Source organism: Saccopteryx leptura, chromosome 3, assembly GCF_036850995.1.
Source record: "Saccopteryx leptura isolate mSacLep1 chromosome 3, mSacLep1_pri_phased_curated, whole genome shotgun sequence".
NCBI lineage: Eukaryota > Metazoa > Chordata > Mammalia > Chiroptera > Emballonuridae > Saccopteryx > Saccopteryx leptura.
In genome coordinates, this window is record NC_089505.1 from 114,131,409 (window position 1) to 114,145,057 (window position 13,649).

General features: G+C 51.5%; 1 protein-coding gene across 3 annotated transcripts; it reads right to left on the reverse strand.

The window, feature by feature from the left end:
- Window positions 1-2,769: 2,769 nt before the first annotated feature.
- HPCAL4 (hippocalcin like 4) lies at window positions 2,770-13,382 on the reverse strand. Of its 3 annotated transcripts, none has more exons than XM_066375938.1 (4): window positions 13,239-13,382; window positions 5,705-5,874; window positions 5,203-5,418; window positions 2,770-3,899 (listed from the first exon to the last, which is right to left on the reverse strand). In XM_066375938.1, the coding sequence occupies exons 2-4, from the start codon at window positions 5,864-5,866 to the stop codon at window positions 3,702-3,704; spliced, it is 576 nt and encodes a 191-aa protein (XP_066232035.1). In that variant the 5' UTR covers window positions 5,867-5,874; window positions 13,239-13,382; the 3' UTR covers window positions 2,770-3,701. The 3 variants fall into 3 exon arrangements, with proteins under 3 accessions (XP_066232035.1, XP_066232037.1, XP_066232036.1); XM_066375940.1 differs by lacking the exon at window positions 13,239-13,382 and adding an exon at window positions 13,032-13,124; XM_066375939.1 differs by lacking the exon at window positions 13,239-13,382 and adding an exon at window positions 6,196-6,457.
- Window positions 13,383-13,649: the final 267 nt, after the last annotated feature.

Below are 13,649 nucleotides of genomic sequence, written 5' to 3' on the forward strand. Positions count from 1 at the left end.
CCAGGAGCAGCACATCTGAAGGGGACAAGGGCCACAGTGGTGGATGTTGGGAGGCCCCCTTGTGCCACCCCCCTTCTGCCCCAGGCCTCACACTCCCAGAGCCTCCACCAAGCAAGAAGGGCAGGACACCCCGAGAGGCCTGGCAAGTTTAAAAGAAAATTTAAGAAAAATAATCCCATATTTGAATTTTTTTTCAAAACTGATGAATAAAATATGGAGGAAATGTATTCTTGCCCCCACAGTGATCTGTAAAGTCAGCACAAAGCCTCACCCAGGGTGGATATTCAGGAAATATTTGTTGCTTTAGTAAATTTTTGTGTAAAAATATTTACAGTGTCAGCTTACTACCTTGCCCAGAAACCTAGCTATTCTCCTCTTTCTCTTTCCCTCCTCTCCCTCCCCTCCTCTCTGTGCCGCAGAATGAACTTCTGCCTCTGGGGACTTGGCCATTGTCAGGAGAAGATACAGTGCCTTTGCTTATGGGCTTCCTTTTTCTTAACTTTTGATTTAAGGTAAGTTATATAATTCTGACTATAGCTTAAAGGGCTAGGGTGGCCATCTGAAGTATCCCATGCTGGTGATTTTTAGAGGTCAGAAGGAGTTCATCAATTAGCCCAAAGGTTGAATGAGGAGAGAACAGTGTGAAGGCAGATTTTGGAATCCTGCAATTCAGAGTTGCTGCAAGAAGATACAGAACTTCAAAGGAGAGTTTGGATATAGCAATGTTTTAACTGTCTGTGTATTTTTGAGTCCATGTGAGTCATACTTCAGTCTCTGCTAAGCTTGTGCTCTGTGACAAGTCCCTCTCGGCTGGGGCATAGATGGGAGGACTGCCTCTCTTCTCACAGCAGGGCCAGTGCTCTACCACAGGGGCTCCCGAGCATGGCCCTTGGGGCACCCAGGAGGAGGTGGGAGCAAGGTCTGGCCTGCCTGTGGCTCCTCCCATTAACCAGATGGTAGTTCTGTTTCCTGGCCTGGCATTATGTATTTAACATTGTTGGGCTGTATGAGAATTTGGGGGCTGACCAGCAAATATTTCCCATGGATATGTATCCAAAAGCTTGGAGTGATCAAACATGCCCTCAAAGTAGGACTTGCCTACCAGGTGGGAAAAAACAAAAACAGTTCTCTTAGGGAGGAAGATGATGGTAAAGACAGTACAAGATGTCTCCAGGGTTCTGAGTCAGAGGCCTCCTAGGACAGCATTGAATTGTTAGCAGTGCTGCCCAGAAATAGAAAACAAGATGCTTGAAAAGGTGGGGACTCCCACCAAGCTCCTTTTTTGTTTTGGAAGACCACAGCCTCAGAAACTTCTCAGTGGGAAGTTTGTAAAAGACCAAAACCCCCTTCGCGTGTTCCACAGTCAACCTCTGTACAACTCAGAGTCAAATAAACGAGCAGGGGAGAGACTCTGAAGGGAAGAAACCTGCTTTGAGCCTTGGGTTCAAGTCTTGGCATGTGCCACCTCCTGTGTGCTTTTGCACAAGGTACTCCCCTCTCTGTCTGTTTCCCAGTCTGGAGAATGGGAATGAAAATCCCCCCTTCCCGAGGCTGTGAGTGTAGAATGAGATGGGGTAGATGGCAAGACTTTGAAAGCTATGAATATAGTTCTGTGTGATTGCGAGTTGGGTTATACTCAATGTTTGGATGTTTGGAGGATAGGAACCCCACTTTGTAAAAAGCCTTCCATTGGAAGTGTCAGCGGAGTCAGGCTATTGAGTATCTGCACCTGTGGTGCTGACTGACAGCACAGGATACAGCTAATGGCCAGCTCCTGAGAGCAATGGACCATCCTTTGAGGTGTTAATGGATAAAAGCCTGCTGGTTACTGCCTGAGGCTGTGGATTCCCCAGTCTTACCACGTGGCTGGTCATAGGCAGGATAGAAAGAGTGTGGCAACCCAGTGGCCTTGCTACCTCCAAGAGCAGCAAGAAGGAAGGTCCAATAGAGTTTGGGAACAAAGATCAGCATCCCCAAGGGTTCCCACCTGCAGAGAGGGAGGATGGTGAACACTCCAGTATAAAAGGCATGCTGCATTGCTTTCCTGCAGATGCAGTCCATACCCCCCATCGCAGCAACTACTCCCTGCTCCTACCCTGGGCTGACAGCACCTGTGTACTGGACTGTTTTCACCAGCGGTTCAAGAGGAAATTAGCTGTCACTGCACATCAAGCTAATTTGTGATCACAAGTACAGGAGAAAGTAAAGTGAAAGACTTGAAGAAGCAAGATGAATTTTCTAGCAGTCAAAGCATGCAGCTGCAGAGCTCATGAATTCAAAATCAGAAAGCAGACATTGGAAAGCAAAGCCAGTGTGCTCAGAAGATGATGAATCACCTGGCAGATTCAGGATTTGGGGTTAGAATAAAGCTTTTCAAGTGGAGCATGCTCAGCACATTGTAGGAATCTGCCCCATCAATGCTGCCTGGCAGCCTAAACAGTAGCCAGGTGGTCTTCTAGCTCCTTCTGCTGCTGTAGCAGTGAAAGGACAAGCCCATCCTTGAAACCAGACCAAATCCAGACAGGAACTACCAAGATGTGGGAAACACACAGTCTCACCCTCGGCAAGCCTTGTCTTTTGTGTTTCTGAAGATAACACCTAACGAGCGTGAGTGTCCAACAGAATTGCTCACTGAATTAAAAGAGATCATCAAAAAGGAAGCAGCAGAAACTGCTGATGGTGACAGCTCAGGATTCAGCCTGATAAGAAAAAGTGTTTTCTGGTGAGTTTGGTGGTATTTTCCCTCTTATCAGCTCTTTTTTCCCCATGAAAATTACCATTTCTATATTCATTTGATAATTTTACAAGAAGCTGAGTAATATAAAGTATGTCTTAATACCCTAAACTAGTAAAATGACTTTAGCTTCGTTTAAGCTGGGTCCTAAAAAAATACGTATTATAAAATTTCCATTTTCTTTAAAACTTCCACTCATATGGTTCCTAGACTTCCAAACACTTTTCATTTCATCCTTCTGCAGCTCTGCAGAGAACTAAGTGGAAAGATTTAATAGTTCCTCTCAAACTAACCAGCCTTACTGCACCCTCTGCTCAGCTGTCTTCGATGTCCCCATCTGAGACTCTGACCACTGGTCTGCCTCACTGCTCTGAGCTTCCAGAGGGCATGGAATGTGTCTTGTAGACTACCATATCCTTAGCACCTAGAGGTGCCTGACATTGATAGGTGCTCAATAAATGCTAGCTGAAGAAAGAACTAAATGAACACTCCAAAGATGGGGCCAGAAGGGCCAGGTAGAGTGGAGGGGACAGGGCAGAGACCACCTTTAAGGGATCTGGGTCCTCAGCAAAAGACAGACCCAATTTGGCCCTTTAAGTGGGGTGTATGGGACCACATCCTATAAAGCATAATCCCAGGAAGAACAGACTTTCAAAGCAGAACCTCAACCTCCCTCCTTAACCCTGCCTGTAGGGGCAAAAGCCAACTCCCCTAGGCCCAGTGGATGTTAATTGCGGGCCAACACTGGAGATGGTGCTAGACCACAGGATACCTGAAGATCTGTCTCTTTTTCAGGGTGAGGTCTTGATGAAGGGGAGCAAGGGCTTTGGCAGAGGGGATGGGTGGGCCAAAGAGTGAGGCTGACGTGTCCCTCCCCCCTAGGGAAAAGCCAGCCAGAGAGATCATGGGATTGGGAGGTGGCCACGCCCCTCCTGGCCAGGGACCCTGCCCCTCACCAGCCTCTACTCTACTTCTGCATGTCACACTGCAGCAGCAGCACAATGGATGGGTCACTCTTGGCCGCCTCCTTGAACTCCTCCAGAGTAATCTGGTCATCCTTATCCTGGTCCATCTTCTTGAAGATCTTGTCCACACGCTGCTGGGGTGTGAGCCCATCTTGGTTCATGCGCATCATGATCACGGTGCCCACCATCTTATAGATAGCCTGGAGAGACAGAGGGGGCAGGGAGGATTAAGGGGGTGAATGGGAGTGGGCAGGGAGAATGCTGGGAAATGGTAAGGACGCTGAAAAGTGCTGTATGTTCATTAAGACTGGATATTTAATGAGCATCTCACACTAACAAGTCTAAAAGCCCACTCTTCATCTCCAACCTGTTACTCCCAGGCACTTCCTGTCACAGAAGATAGCAAATTCATTTTTCTAATTGTTCAGACCAAAAACCTTAACACAGTTCTTGACTCTCCTCTCACACCCACATCCAATCCTCCAGCAGATCTCATCAGCCCTCATTTTGCAATCAATCCCACATCCAAGCACTGCCACTGACTTCCTCCATGCTGTCACCTCCATCAGCTCCTGACTGGGCTGTTGTGGAAATCTCCTAACTGGCTGCCTTGCTTCTGATGCCCTTCCCTCCCCCTTAGTCTATTCAAGACACCCATAAGAGAAAACTCCTTCTGGCTTTCCATCCCACTCAGAATAAGGTCTCTATCCCAGATTATGAGACACTAGACTTAGTGACTAAGTGATTGAGCTCCTAGCTACCTATCTGCCTCCCCACCTACCACGCTCCCTTTGCTCGCTTCTCTCTATCACCCTGGCCTCCTACAACTCCTCAAAACACTGCAAACACAATCTAACCTCAGGGTCTTTGCATGTATTGTTCCCTGTGCATCGAACACTTCTCCAGACATCTACGTGGAAAGCTCCCTCCCCTTATTCAGGTTGCTGCTTCTATTTCACTTCATAAAATTGCTTTTCTTCCATTGCTCTCTCTCCCCTTTGCTTTGCTTATCTTACTGCCTGACATAACATAGTTTTTTGTTGTTGTTTTAAATTTTTTCTCACTAGAAAAAATGTCCCATGAAAGCAGGAACGTTGAACAGTGTTTGGCCCGTGGCAGGCACTCAGTACATGCTTGTTGAAAGAATAATGAGCTAAGAGAACAGAATGAGCCCTGGAGTCAGACTCTCAGATTTTGAATCATGAACCACCACTTGCTACTTTCCTCATCCGCAAAATGGGGTTTCTGACAATACCGTGGATTGTTTGATAGAGCATTTAGCACACAAAGCCTGTTCGGCACTAAGCGCCCAACCCATGCTAGTTAGCCACGGAATCCCGGGAGTCAGGTGGGGGTTAAGGGGATATGCGGATGCAGCGAGGAGGCTCCCGAGGCCGGAGAGGCGCGTGGCTGGAAAGGGCGGTGCCAGAGAAGGGCCTGGTAGCGAAGACAGGGGGCGCCCCACTCCAGCACATCCCCGCTCTCGGATCCGCCCCAGCGCACCTCGATGATTTCCAGCATCTCCAGGCGCGTGATGCGCCCGTCGCCGTCCAGGTCGTACATCTCAAAGGCCCAGTTGAGTTTCTGCTCGAAGCTGCCGCGGGAGGTGACCGAAAGGGCGCAGATGAACTCCCGGAAGTCGATCGTGCCGTCACCGTTCTTGTCGAAGGTGCGGAAAGCATGCTGCGCAAACTTGGAGGCATCGCCGTAGGGGAAGAACTGAGATGGAGACGCAGATTGGGGCACAGCTACAGCCACGCCCGGTGTCCGGGCGACCCTCTGGGGTGGCCTTCCCCCGCCCCCGCCCATTCGGCCTGCCCCCCCAACCCCCCACGCCTGGCCCCGCCCCGCCCATTCGGCCTGCCCCCCACCCCCCGGACGCCTGGCCCCGCCCCGCCTATTCGGCCTGCCCCCCACCCCCCGGACGCCGGGCCCCGCCCCGCCTATTCGGCCAGTCCCCTGGGATCCCTGCCCAGCCCTGGCCCGTACACCCAAGCCCGCCCACCTTGATGTAGAGCTGCTGGAACTCCTCCAGGTTGAGGATGCCGCTGGGGCAGTCCTTCAGGAAACCCTTGTACCACTGCTTCAGCTCCTGCTCGCTGAACTCGGTGTTCTGAACCAGGTCCTCCAGGACCTCTGGGGCCAGCTTACTGTTGTTCTTCCCCATGGCAGGGCCTGGGGGACAGGCGCAAGGCCCTCATCTCAGCAGCGGTCCTCCAAGTCCCCTTAAAACAGGGTTCCCTTCCTCTACAACAAACCTACATTACCACAGCCAGGGTCCCTCCCTCCACAGCAGGCTGGTCATCATTCCTCTCACCACCACCCTCAACAAGCCCCGTCTTCCTCCTGCCTTGTCCTTCTCCACATTCCTTCCTGTAGAAGCCATACCTCCCTCCCCTCTCCAATCTCTCCCTCAACACAAGGTGTACCTTCCTCTCACTACTTCCCCAACTTCCGTAAAGGGGCCTTCACAGCGGGACACTGCGCTTTCCTTACCAGGTTTCCTCTCCTGGCACCAGCATCTCTAGCCTTTTATCTCCTTGTCACTGATGGGTGCTGCATGCCACAGCCTTCATCCTCTCCTCTCCCCTTAACACCTTCCATAACTCCCCACACCCATAGAATAATCTTAATTCTCTCCTTGCTATTCAGAGCTTTCACATTCAGGCCAACCTGCCTCTGCAGGTCCCTCTGGCACTGGGGACACCAGGCAGGCTCCTCAAGTGTTCCCCCTGGCACTACCTCCCAAGTTCTTTCTCAAGGCCTTCCAGGCCATCTCAGCAGAAGGCTTCTCTCCTACTTTCTTCTGTACAAATAGAAGTCCTTGCTCTTTGCACTGATGACCCTGATTACATTCTGCTTTTCATCAGTTCACTCATTCCCTAAGCATTTATTGAGGCTGGCTGTGTGCTAAGTCCTGAACTAGTCACGGGGATAAAGAAGACACAAGCCAACTTTCAATAGTCATAATTAGGTCAAAGAGGTAGGTGGCTGATTGTAAAGGGTCTTCAATTCATACCAAGGAGTTAGCCTTTACCCAGGGGAGACAGAAACTCCTGGAGGTTTGTTTGTTTGTTTGTTTTGTTTTTTTGTTTTTTTGTTGTTTTTTTTTTCATTTTTCTGAAGCTGGAAACAGGGAGAGACAGTCAGACAGACTCCCACATGCGCCCGACCGGGATCCACTCGGCACGCCCACCAGGGGGCGATGCTCTGCCCATCCTGGGCGTAGCCATGTTGCGACCAGAGCCATTCTAGCGCCTGGGGCAGAGGCCACAGGGCCATCCCCAGCGCCCAGGCCATCTTTGCTCCAATGGAGCCTTGGCTGCGGGAGGGGAAGAGAGAGACAGAGAGGAAAGCGCTGGAGGGGTGGAGAAGCAAATGGGAGCTTCTCCTGTGTGCCCTGGCCTGGTATCGAACCCGGGTCCTCCGCACGCTAGGCCGACGCTCTACCGCTGAGCCAACCGGCCAGGGCACTCCTGGAGTTTTAAAGCAAGGGCGCCTGACCTGTGGTGGCGCAGTGGATAAAGCGTTGACCTGGAAATGCTGAGGTCGCTGGTTCGAAACCCTGGCCTTGCCTGGTCAAGGCACATATGGGAGTTGATGCTTCCAGCTCCTCCCCACCTTCTCTCTCTTCTCTCTCTCTCCCTCTCTGTCTCTCTCTCTCTCTCTCCCTTTCTCTCTCCTCTCTAAAATGAATAAAGAGAAAAAAATAAAAAATAAAAAAAACAAAAAAAAATTAAGCAAGGGCTAGGATGATAGCATTCATTCCACAACTCTTACAGAATGTTTACACATGGGAAGTCCTGAACTAGGTGCTGGGGACTCAGGGAGAAGGAATGTGTTTTAGAATTTCTGCTTGACCAGCTGGTGGCACAGTGGATAGAGCATCGTCCTGGGATGCTGAGAACCCAGGTTTGAAGCCCCAAGGTCGCTGGCTTCAGTGCGGGCTTACCAGCTTGAGTGCAGGATCACTGGCTTGAGCAAGGGATCACTCACTCTGCTGGAGCCCCCCAGTCAAGGCACATATGAGAAAGCAATTAAAGAACAACTAAGGTGCTGCAACAAAGAATTGATGCTTCTCATTTCTCTCCCTTCTTGTCTGTCTGTCCTCTCTCTGTCTCTCTGTTTGTCTCTCTCACTAAAAAAAAATAAATAAATTGTCCTTTGACTACAATATGCAAGATGATGTGGGTGGGGGGAGGTAGGGAGAGCAGAGAGGAGTCTGCTGCAGAGTTCAGGTGAGAGATGATGACACTAGGGTCAGGGTTGTGAAAAGATGAGGATGGCCTGAGAGCTGTTAGGAGTGGGCATTGGCAGGACTTGGTGATTGACTGGGTGTGGGGTGAGAGGGATAGAGGAGTTTAGGCAGATGCTTAGATTTGGGGTTGAGCGGATGGAGGTGATGTTGCTGAGAAGCAAGTTTGGGGCGATGAAGAGTCAGTCCTCAGCTAGAACATGAGCCCCTCAAGTACCCTGCAGCAGAAGAGATGTTTGCAGAGGGGGGTACAGCCCTCTCCAGGAAGCCTGCCAGAGTGGCACCACGCAGGCCCTGAAGGTGGGGTAGATGCTCCTGTCTGAACTCCACGGGAGGAAGCTCCTCCAGAGTTTCCTGCACTCAAGCTGGTGAGCCCGCACTGAAGCCAGCGACCTCGGGGCTTCAAAACTTACATTTGCCAGGACATGGCCTGGGAGGTGACTTTGACCTGCCTGGAGTCTTTGGAAGGTTACCAGACTTCAACCCCAGGGTAGACTGTCATGAAGATACTCTGGAAAAGGAAGCCCTCAGGCCAGCAGAAGTAATGCCACTTTTATAGCCCACCCCAGGCCAGTGTGGCTTCTAATCTTTACTGCTGGGAGTGCCATAAAAAAACCAAAGATCAGCCTGTTCCATGTCCCCTCCCTTGCTGCATAACCTCAAGTTAGTTACAGGGTATTTCTGGGCCACAGACTCCTCCCATGGGCCATGAGGAATATCAAGGGGCAGAGTGGGTAGCTACCTCTTCCCCCACCTACTACCCAGAGGATGAGGAATCCTATATGCCCCCAGGAGAAGCCAGTGAGGGGGATACACGCCATCTTCAGGAACTTAGAACTGTAGGATTTACTGCACTGGGACCAGAGTCAAGGATGCCTCTGGAACACCATGGCAGGAGGCAGGCTCCAAACCCAGCTGCCCCTCCTCAAGTCCAAAGCACACTGTAGACACAGGGTTTATCTAGTCAAGGAAGCTGGAGAACCCAGAGGTGGAAGTGTCTGGTGGGGGAGGCAGAGCCTCTTCCACTGTCTCCTGTGCAATGTGCCTGAGTGTCTGCATGAGGTGCAGGGTGTGGGTGGGAGCACGTCAATGTATGAGATTGCAAATCTGTCAGAGCACACAGTTCTGTGCGTCATAGTGTCTGTGTGGCTCTCACCTTCTGCCCCTTTTCTCTTCCTTCCCACCATTCTCTGTCTCCTGGGGCCACACTTCCACTTGGACCCAGGCCCACCAAGAACTATGTCTCTCCTTCATTTCTCCTTATTCCCTCTCTGGTCTTAGATTGACAGGTCAAAGCTGGCGATGCCCTTTAAGATCATCCCCTGATGTTTGTGAAAATCCAGAGAGGAGAGAACAGGCTCAGAGTTACACAGCAGGTCAGTGGAAGGGCCTGGATGAGCACCTAAGCTGAGTCCATGCTACTGTCTGAACCATCCACTCCAAGTCATAGCTACTTTTTTGGGGGGGACAGAGAGAGGGATAGATAGGGACAGACAGACAGGAAGAAAAAGAGATGAGAAGCATCAATTCTTTGTTGCGGCACCTTAGTTGTTCATGATTGCTTTCTCATATGTGCCTTGACCAGGGGGGATACAGCAAATCAAGTGACCCCTTACTCAAGCCAGTGACCCTGAGCTCAAGCTGGTGAGCCTTGCTCGAACCAGATGAGCCCGCACTCAAGCCGGCGACCTTGGGTTCCAAACCTGAGTCCTCTGCATCCCAGTCGAATTCTCTATCCACTGCGCCACCGCCTGGTTAGGTGAATCATGGCTACTCTTGTCCAGTACAAGTCTTCCCCACTCCTACCTGACTTTTGGGAAAACCATAGCCCTGATCTCCCTTATAGCCATAGTGGGACCATCTTGCTGAGCTTCAGGCCATGGTGTCTAATATCCAGGGAATATCCACCCTTTGGGGTAGCCCACCAGCAACTCTAACCCAGAACATCTACAACCAGACACATCTTCAATCTATGGCTGTCCTTCTCTCCATCGCCTCGTCCTTCCCCCTTGTCCTAGGGTGGTAATGCCATCTCAGTTACCTTTAGTTTCCCTTCTCCCTTTTCCCTAGGGCCAACTTGCCACCAAGTCCTATTGTTCTTTCTCTTTCTTTTTTTTTATTCAGTGATAGGAGGGGAGACAGAGATAGACTCCCACATGTGCCCTGACTGGGATCCACCCAGCAAGCCCACTAAGGAGCAATACTTTGCCCATCTGAGGCTTTGCTCTATTACTCAGCAACTGAGCTCTTCTTAGCACCCGAGGCAGAGGCCATAGAGCCACCCACAGTGCCCGGGGCCAACTTGCTCCAATGGAGCCATTGGTGCAGGGGGTTGGGGAGAGAGAAAGAGAGAGAGAGAGAAGCAAGAGGGGGAGGAGTGGAGAAGCAGATGGTTGCTTCTCCTGTGTGCCCTGACCGGGAATAAAACCTGGGACATCCATATACTGTTCTATGGAGGAAGAAGGGGTTTCCTCCATAGTGGAAGGGTTTCTTCCTCAGTAGAGCTAACACTCTGCCACTGAGCCAGCTGGCCAGGACCTGTTCCTTCTTTTGAAATGGTCCTGGAATCCTCACTATGTTCTTCCTCTCCCCATGGTCAGGGCCAGGGGCATCCCAAAGGGGCTGAAATCCAGCTGGGACACTGCTTGGCAAACCAGGCCTGTGGGCTCAGCTGCCTGGGGGGAGGGGGTTGCCTTTCTTCTGATTCCCCTCTTCTGAAGGGATGTCTTTTCTGGTTTTGCCCAGAAATATACTATAGGCTAGAGGTGGCCATGCCCACAGGCCTCCTCAAACTCCAGAATCCTCTAGTATCTAGTGTCAAGGTGCCTATCTATCTAGCCTCACCTCCTACTGCTCCCCTCACAACTATATTCTCCTTTCAAGCCAAGCTTCTCAAAGCCATAACCTACCTCACCTAATGCCTAGCTGTTTTCCTTTCCCCTAATATCTTTCCTTCTCTCCTGGATTCACACAGCTATAATCAGCCTTTGGGCCTGGCTAAAGCCCAATTCCTTAAGATCAGCCTCTGCACCGGGGCAGTGGACAGTCAGCAGCATGGCTTGAGTAGACCCTATGAGACTGTGGAGTTGAGCCCCTCAGGTATGTAGACCTCAGAACTCTCTGACCTTTAACTAGTGCTCCAGAATTCTAGGATGGAGCCTGATTTGGGAGACACCTTTGCATTCAAGATTTGCCTAAGCCAGAAAACGTTCTCCAGGCCTTTTTGTTCAATGGCAAAGAGCCTATCCCCTCCCAATTATAACCCAGACCACACTGGAGAAGCTTGGAGAATGAGAAAAGTGCTTTTCCTGTTGTTCCTTAGTTTGCCCTCTTGTAGCTGTCTCACACAGGTTCCCACTCTGTCCCTTTGTGCGGCTGCACAGAGCCGCCCTGCAGATACGTAGGGGCGGTGCCTAGAACCCAGCAATGTTCGGTGAATGTCCCATGTCCCTTTATGGGTTACACGAGAGGGGCAGAAACCCCTTCTTCCTCCACAGAACAGCCTTAGGCCGTTTTATCTGTGTTCTCCTGCCATTGCGCCAACTTCAGAGACAATGAAAGCCAGACCCGGCAAAAGGAAGGGTTCACCCAAGGTAAAGTAGAGCCCATCAGCAGCAAGGCAGATGCCAGATGCACTGGGGCATGTTCTGTTGGCACTGTAGCCTTGCTGGTCATGCACAGGCTCCTCCTCTGCTTACCTCTCGCGGGCTGCCCCCCCAGCTGTGAAGAAGCTGGCAAAGGGCCATACACAAAGCTGCTGCCCTCTGTGCCCAGAGGCTTATTCCAGAGGGCAGAGCTCAGGGTTGTGGACTTCAGATGGGGAGGTGGCAGTGAGGTTGAGAGGGACTGAGGGATGCAATAATCCCACATCCTCACCCAGTCTTAGAGAAGCTGGTGCTGAGACAGTTGCCATGGTGACAACAGCTCCCTGGTCAGGAGATTTTTCTCTCTTTCCTCTCCTTCCTTCACTCTCCTCCAAGCAGCAGCCATAGTAGCAGCAACCAGGTCTTCTCCCTCTCCTTGTTAAGGAGAGGCAAGGGATGATAAAGGGTGGGCCCTGTTGATCACCTCTACTTTGGAGCTGTCCATGCCATGTGGGCTGCTGGTCTAGGAGGGTCTCCTAACAGCTGAGAAGGGGCCCAGGCCTGGGGAGTGTGTGGGAAGAAGTAGCCTGAACCTAGTTCTGAGTAAGAAGCAATATCCCTTCACTGAAGACTGAATTCCCTGAACCCTCCTCTCTGAAACATCCTCATGGTTCAGGGATAGAGGGAAAGGGAACTGTTTTCTCATAATCAGCCATAAAACCAGATTGTGTCACTATTAGAAGACTGTTCAAGATCATCTCATCTAGTCTACTCTTGGTCCTGACCCCATCCCCATTTCATGAAGATTCAGAGAGGGAAGTGACTTGGCCAAAGTCAGACAGCACTGACACAAAGGCAAAATTTGAACTCAGCTCTTCTGCCCTCCAGGCTCAGGCCACCTTAGGGAAAGGAGCAACACAGTCCATATGGAGCTTTGGCACAGTCCCTGCAGAGCAGCGGAAAGATAGGAACTCTGAGTGACTGAACACAAGAAAGGCAGAGAGGGTACAAATTAGAAAGATATCTGAGAGGAAGGAGGACTTGGTGCTTTGGCTGTGAGAGGTGAGGGTAATAATGGAGGAGGACGGGACTTTGGCAGCAGTGACTGCCAGGTATGGGTGGTGTGTGTGTGTGTGGAGGGGGGCGATGGAGTCCCTGGTTCATCCTTGGGCCAAGATGAAAGAGGCCAAACATGGGGTCTCTGCATAGCACAGAGACCATGAGGATGGGATGCTGTTGAGAGAATGTTGTGAGGCGGAGGGGAGGGAGAGGTTTTTTTTTTTGGGGGGGGGAGCTGATCTGCTGGTGGGGTTGGGTGATGTGGATGGGGTTATCTGTGGAGGTGAGAGGTTGCCATGGGAGTGGGTAAACTACTTATCTCCAAAGAAGGTAGGTTGACTGATGCCTCCTCTAGTACAAGCAACACTGCTTCCGTGTGTGTGTGTGTGTGTGTGTGTGTGTGTGTTGGGGACCAGAGCAGTGGTTCATCTTACCTGAGCTAGGGATAAGGAAGCAGTTCTGTCTCCTTTCCTGGGACCCATACGGCCTGGACTATGGACCAGGTCCCCCCTCCAAATGCTGCCGCCTATGGCAGAACTTAGTGTCAGGGAGATGAATCAAAGAGGGGGCAGGAGACGAGGATGAGAGTGGAGAATGGAGGGGAGGGGACAAGGGCCTCCGCCCAGCCCCGCCCGCATTACCTGAGGCCTCTCCCCCGGGTCACTGATGGCTCTGAGCCTCGGCTGGCCTCGGGCACCGAGATTGGCTCGCGAGTTGGCGGCCAGGTTCTCCAAGGTCCGCTCCGGAGCCGCCTCCCAGCTCTTGTATTACTAAGAGTCTCGCGTAGGAGACATAATTTGCATAAGCCCCACCTCAACCCGGGCAGATTGAACATTGATTGGTTCAGTTAGGCTGGAGTGGCAGGCGAGGTTTCAGGTGGGGACAGGGTGGCCAGTGAGGCCCAGCAACAGGAGCGCGCCCCGCCCGCCCTTGCTGACCTTCCCGTCGTGAGGAAGGGGGAGGGCTTTAACCACGTCTGTACCCCGCCCTGAGGCTCAGACCCCGGGGCGTAGGCTGGGGTGAAAAGTGTCGAAGATTGAAGTGGATTCGCA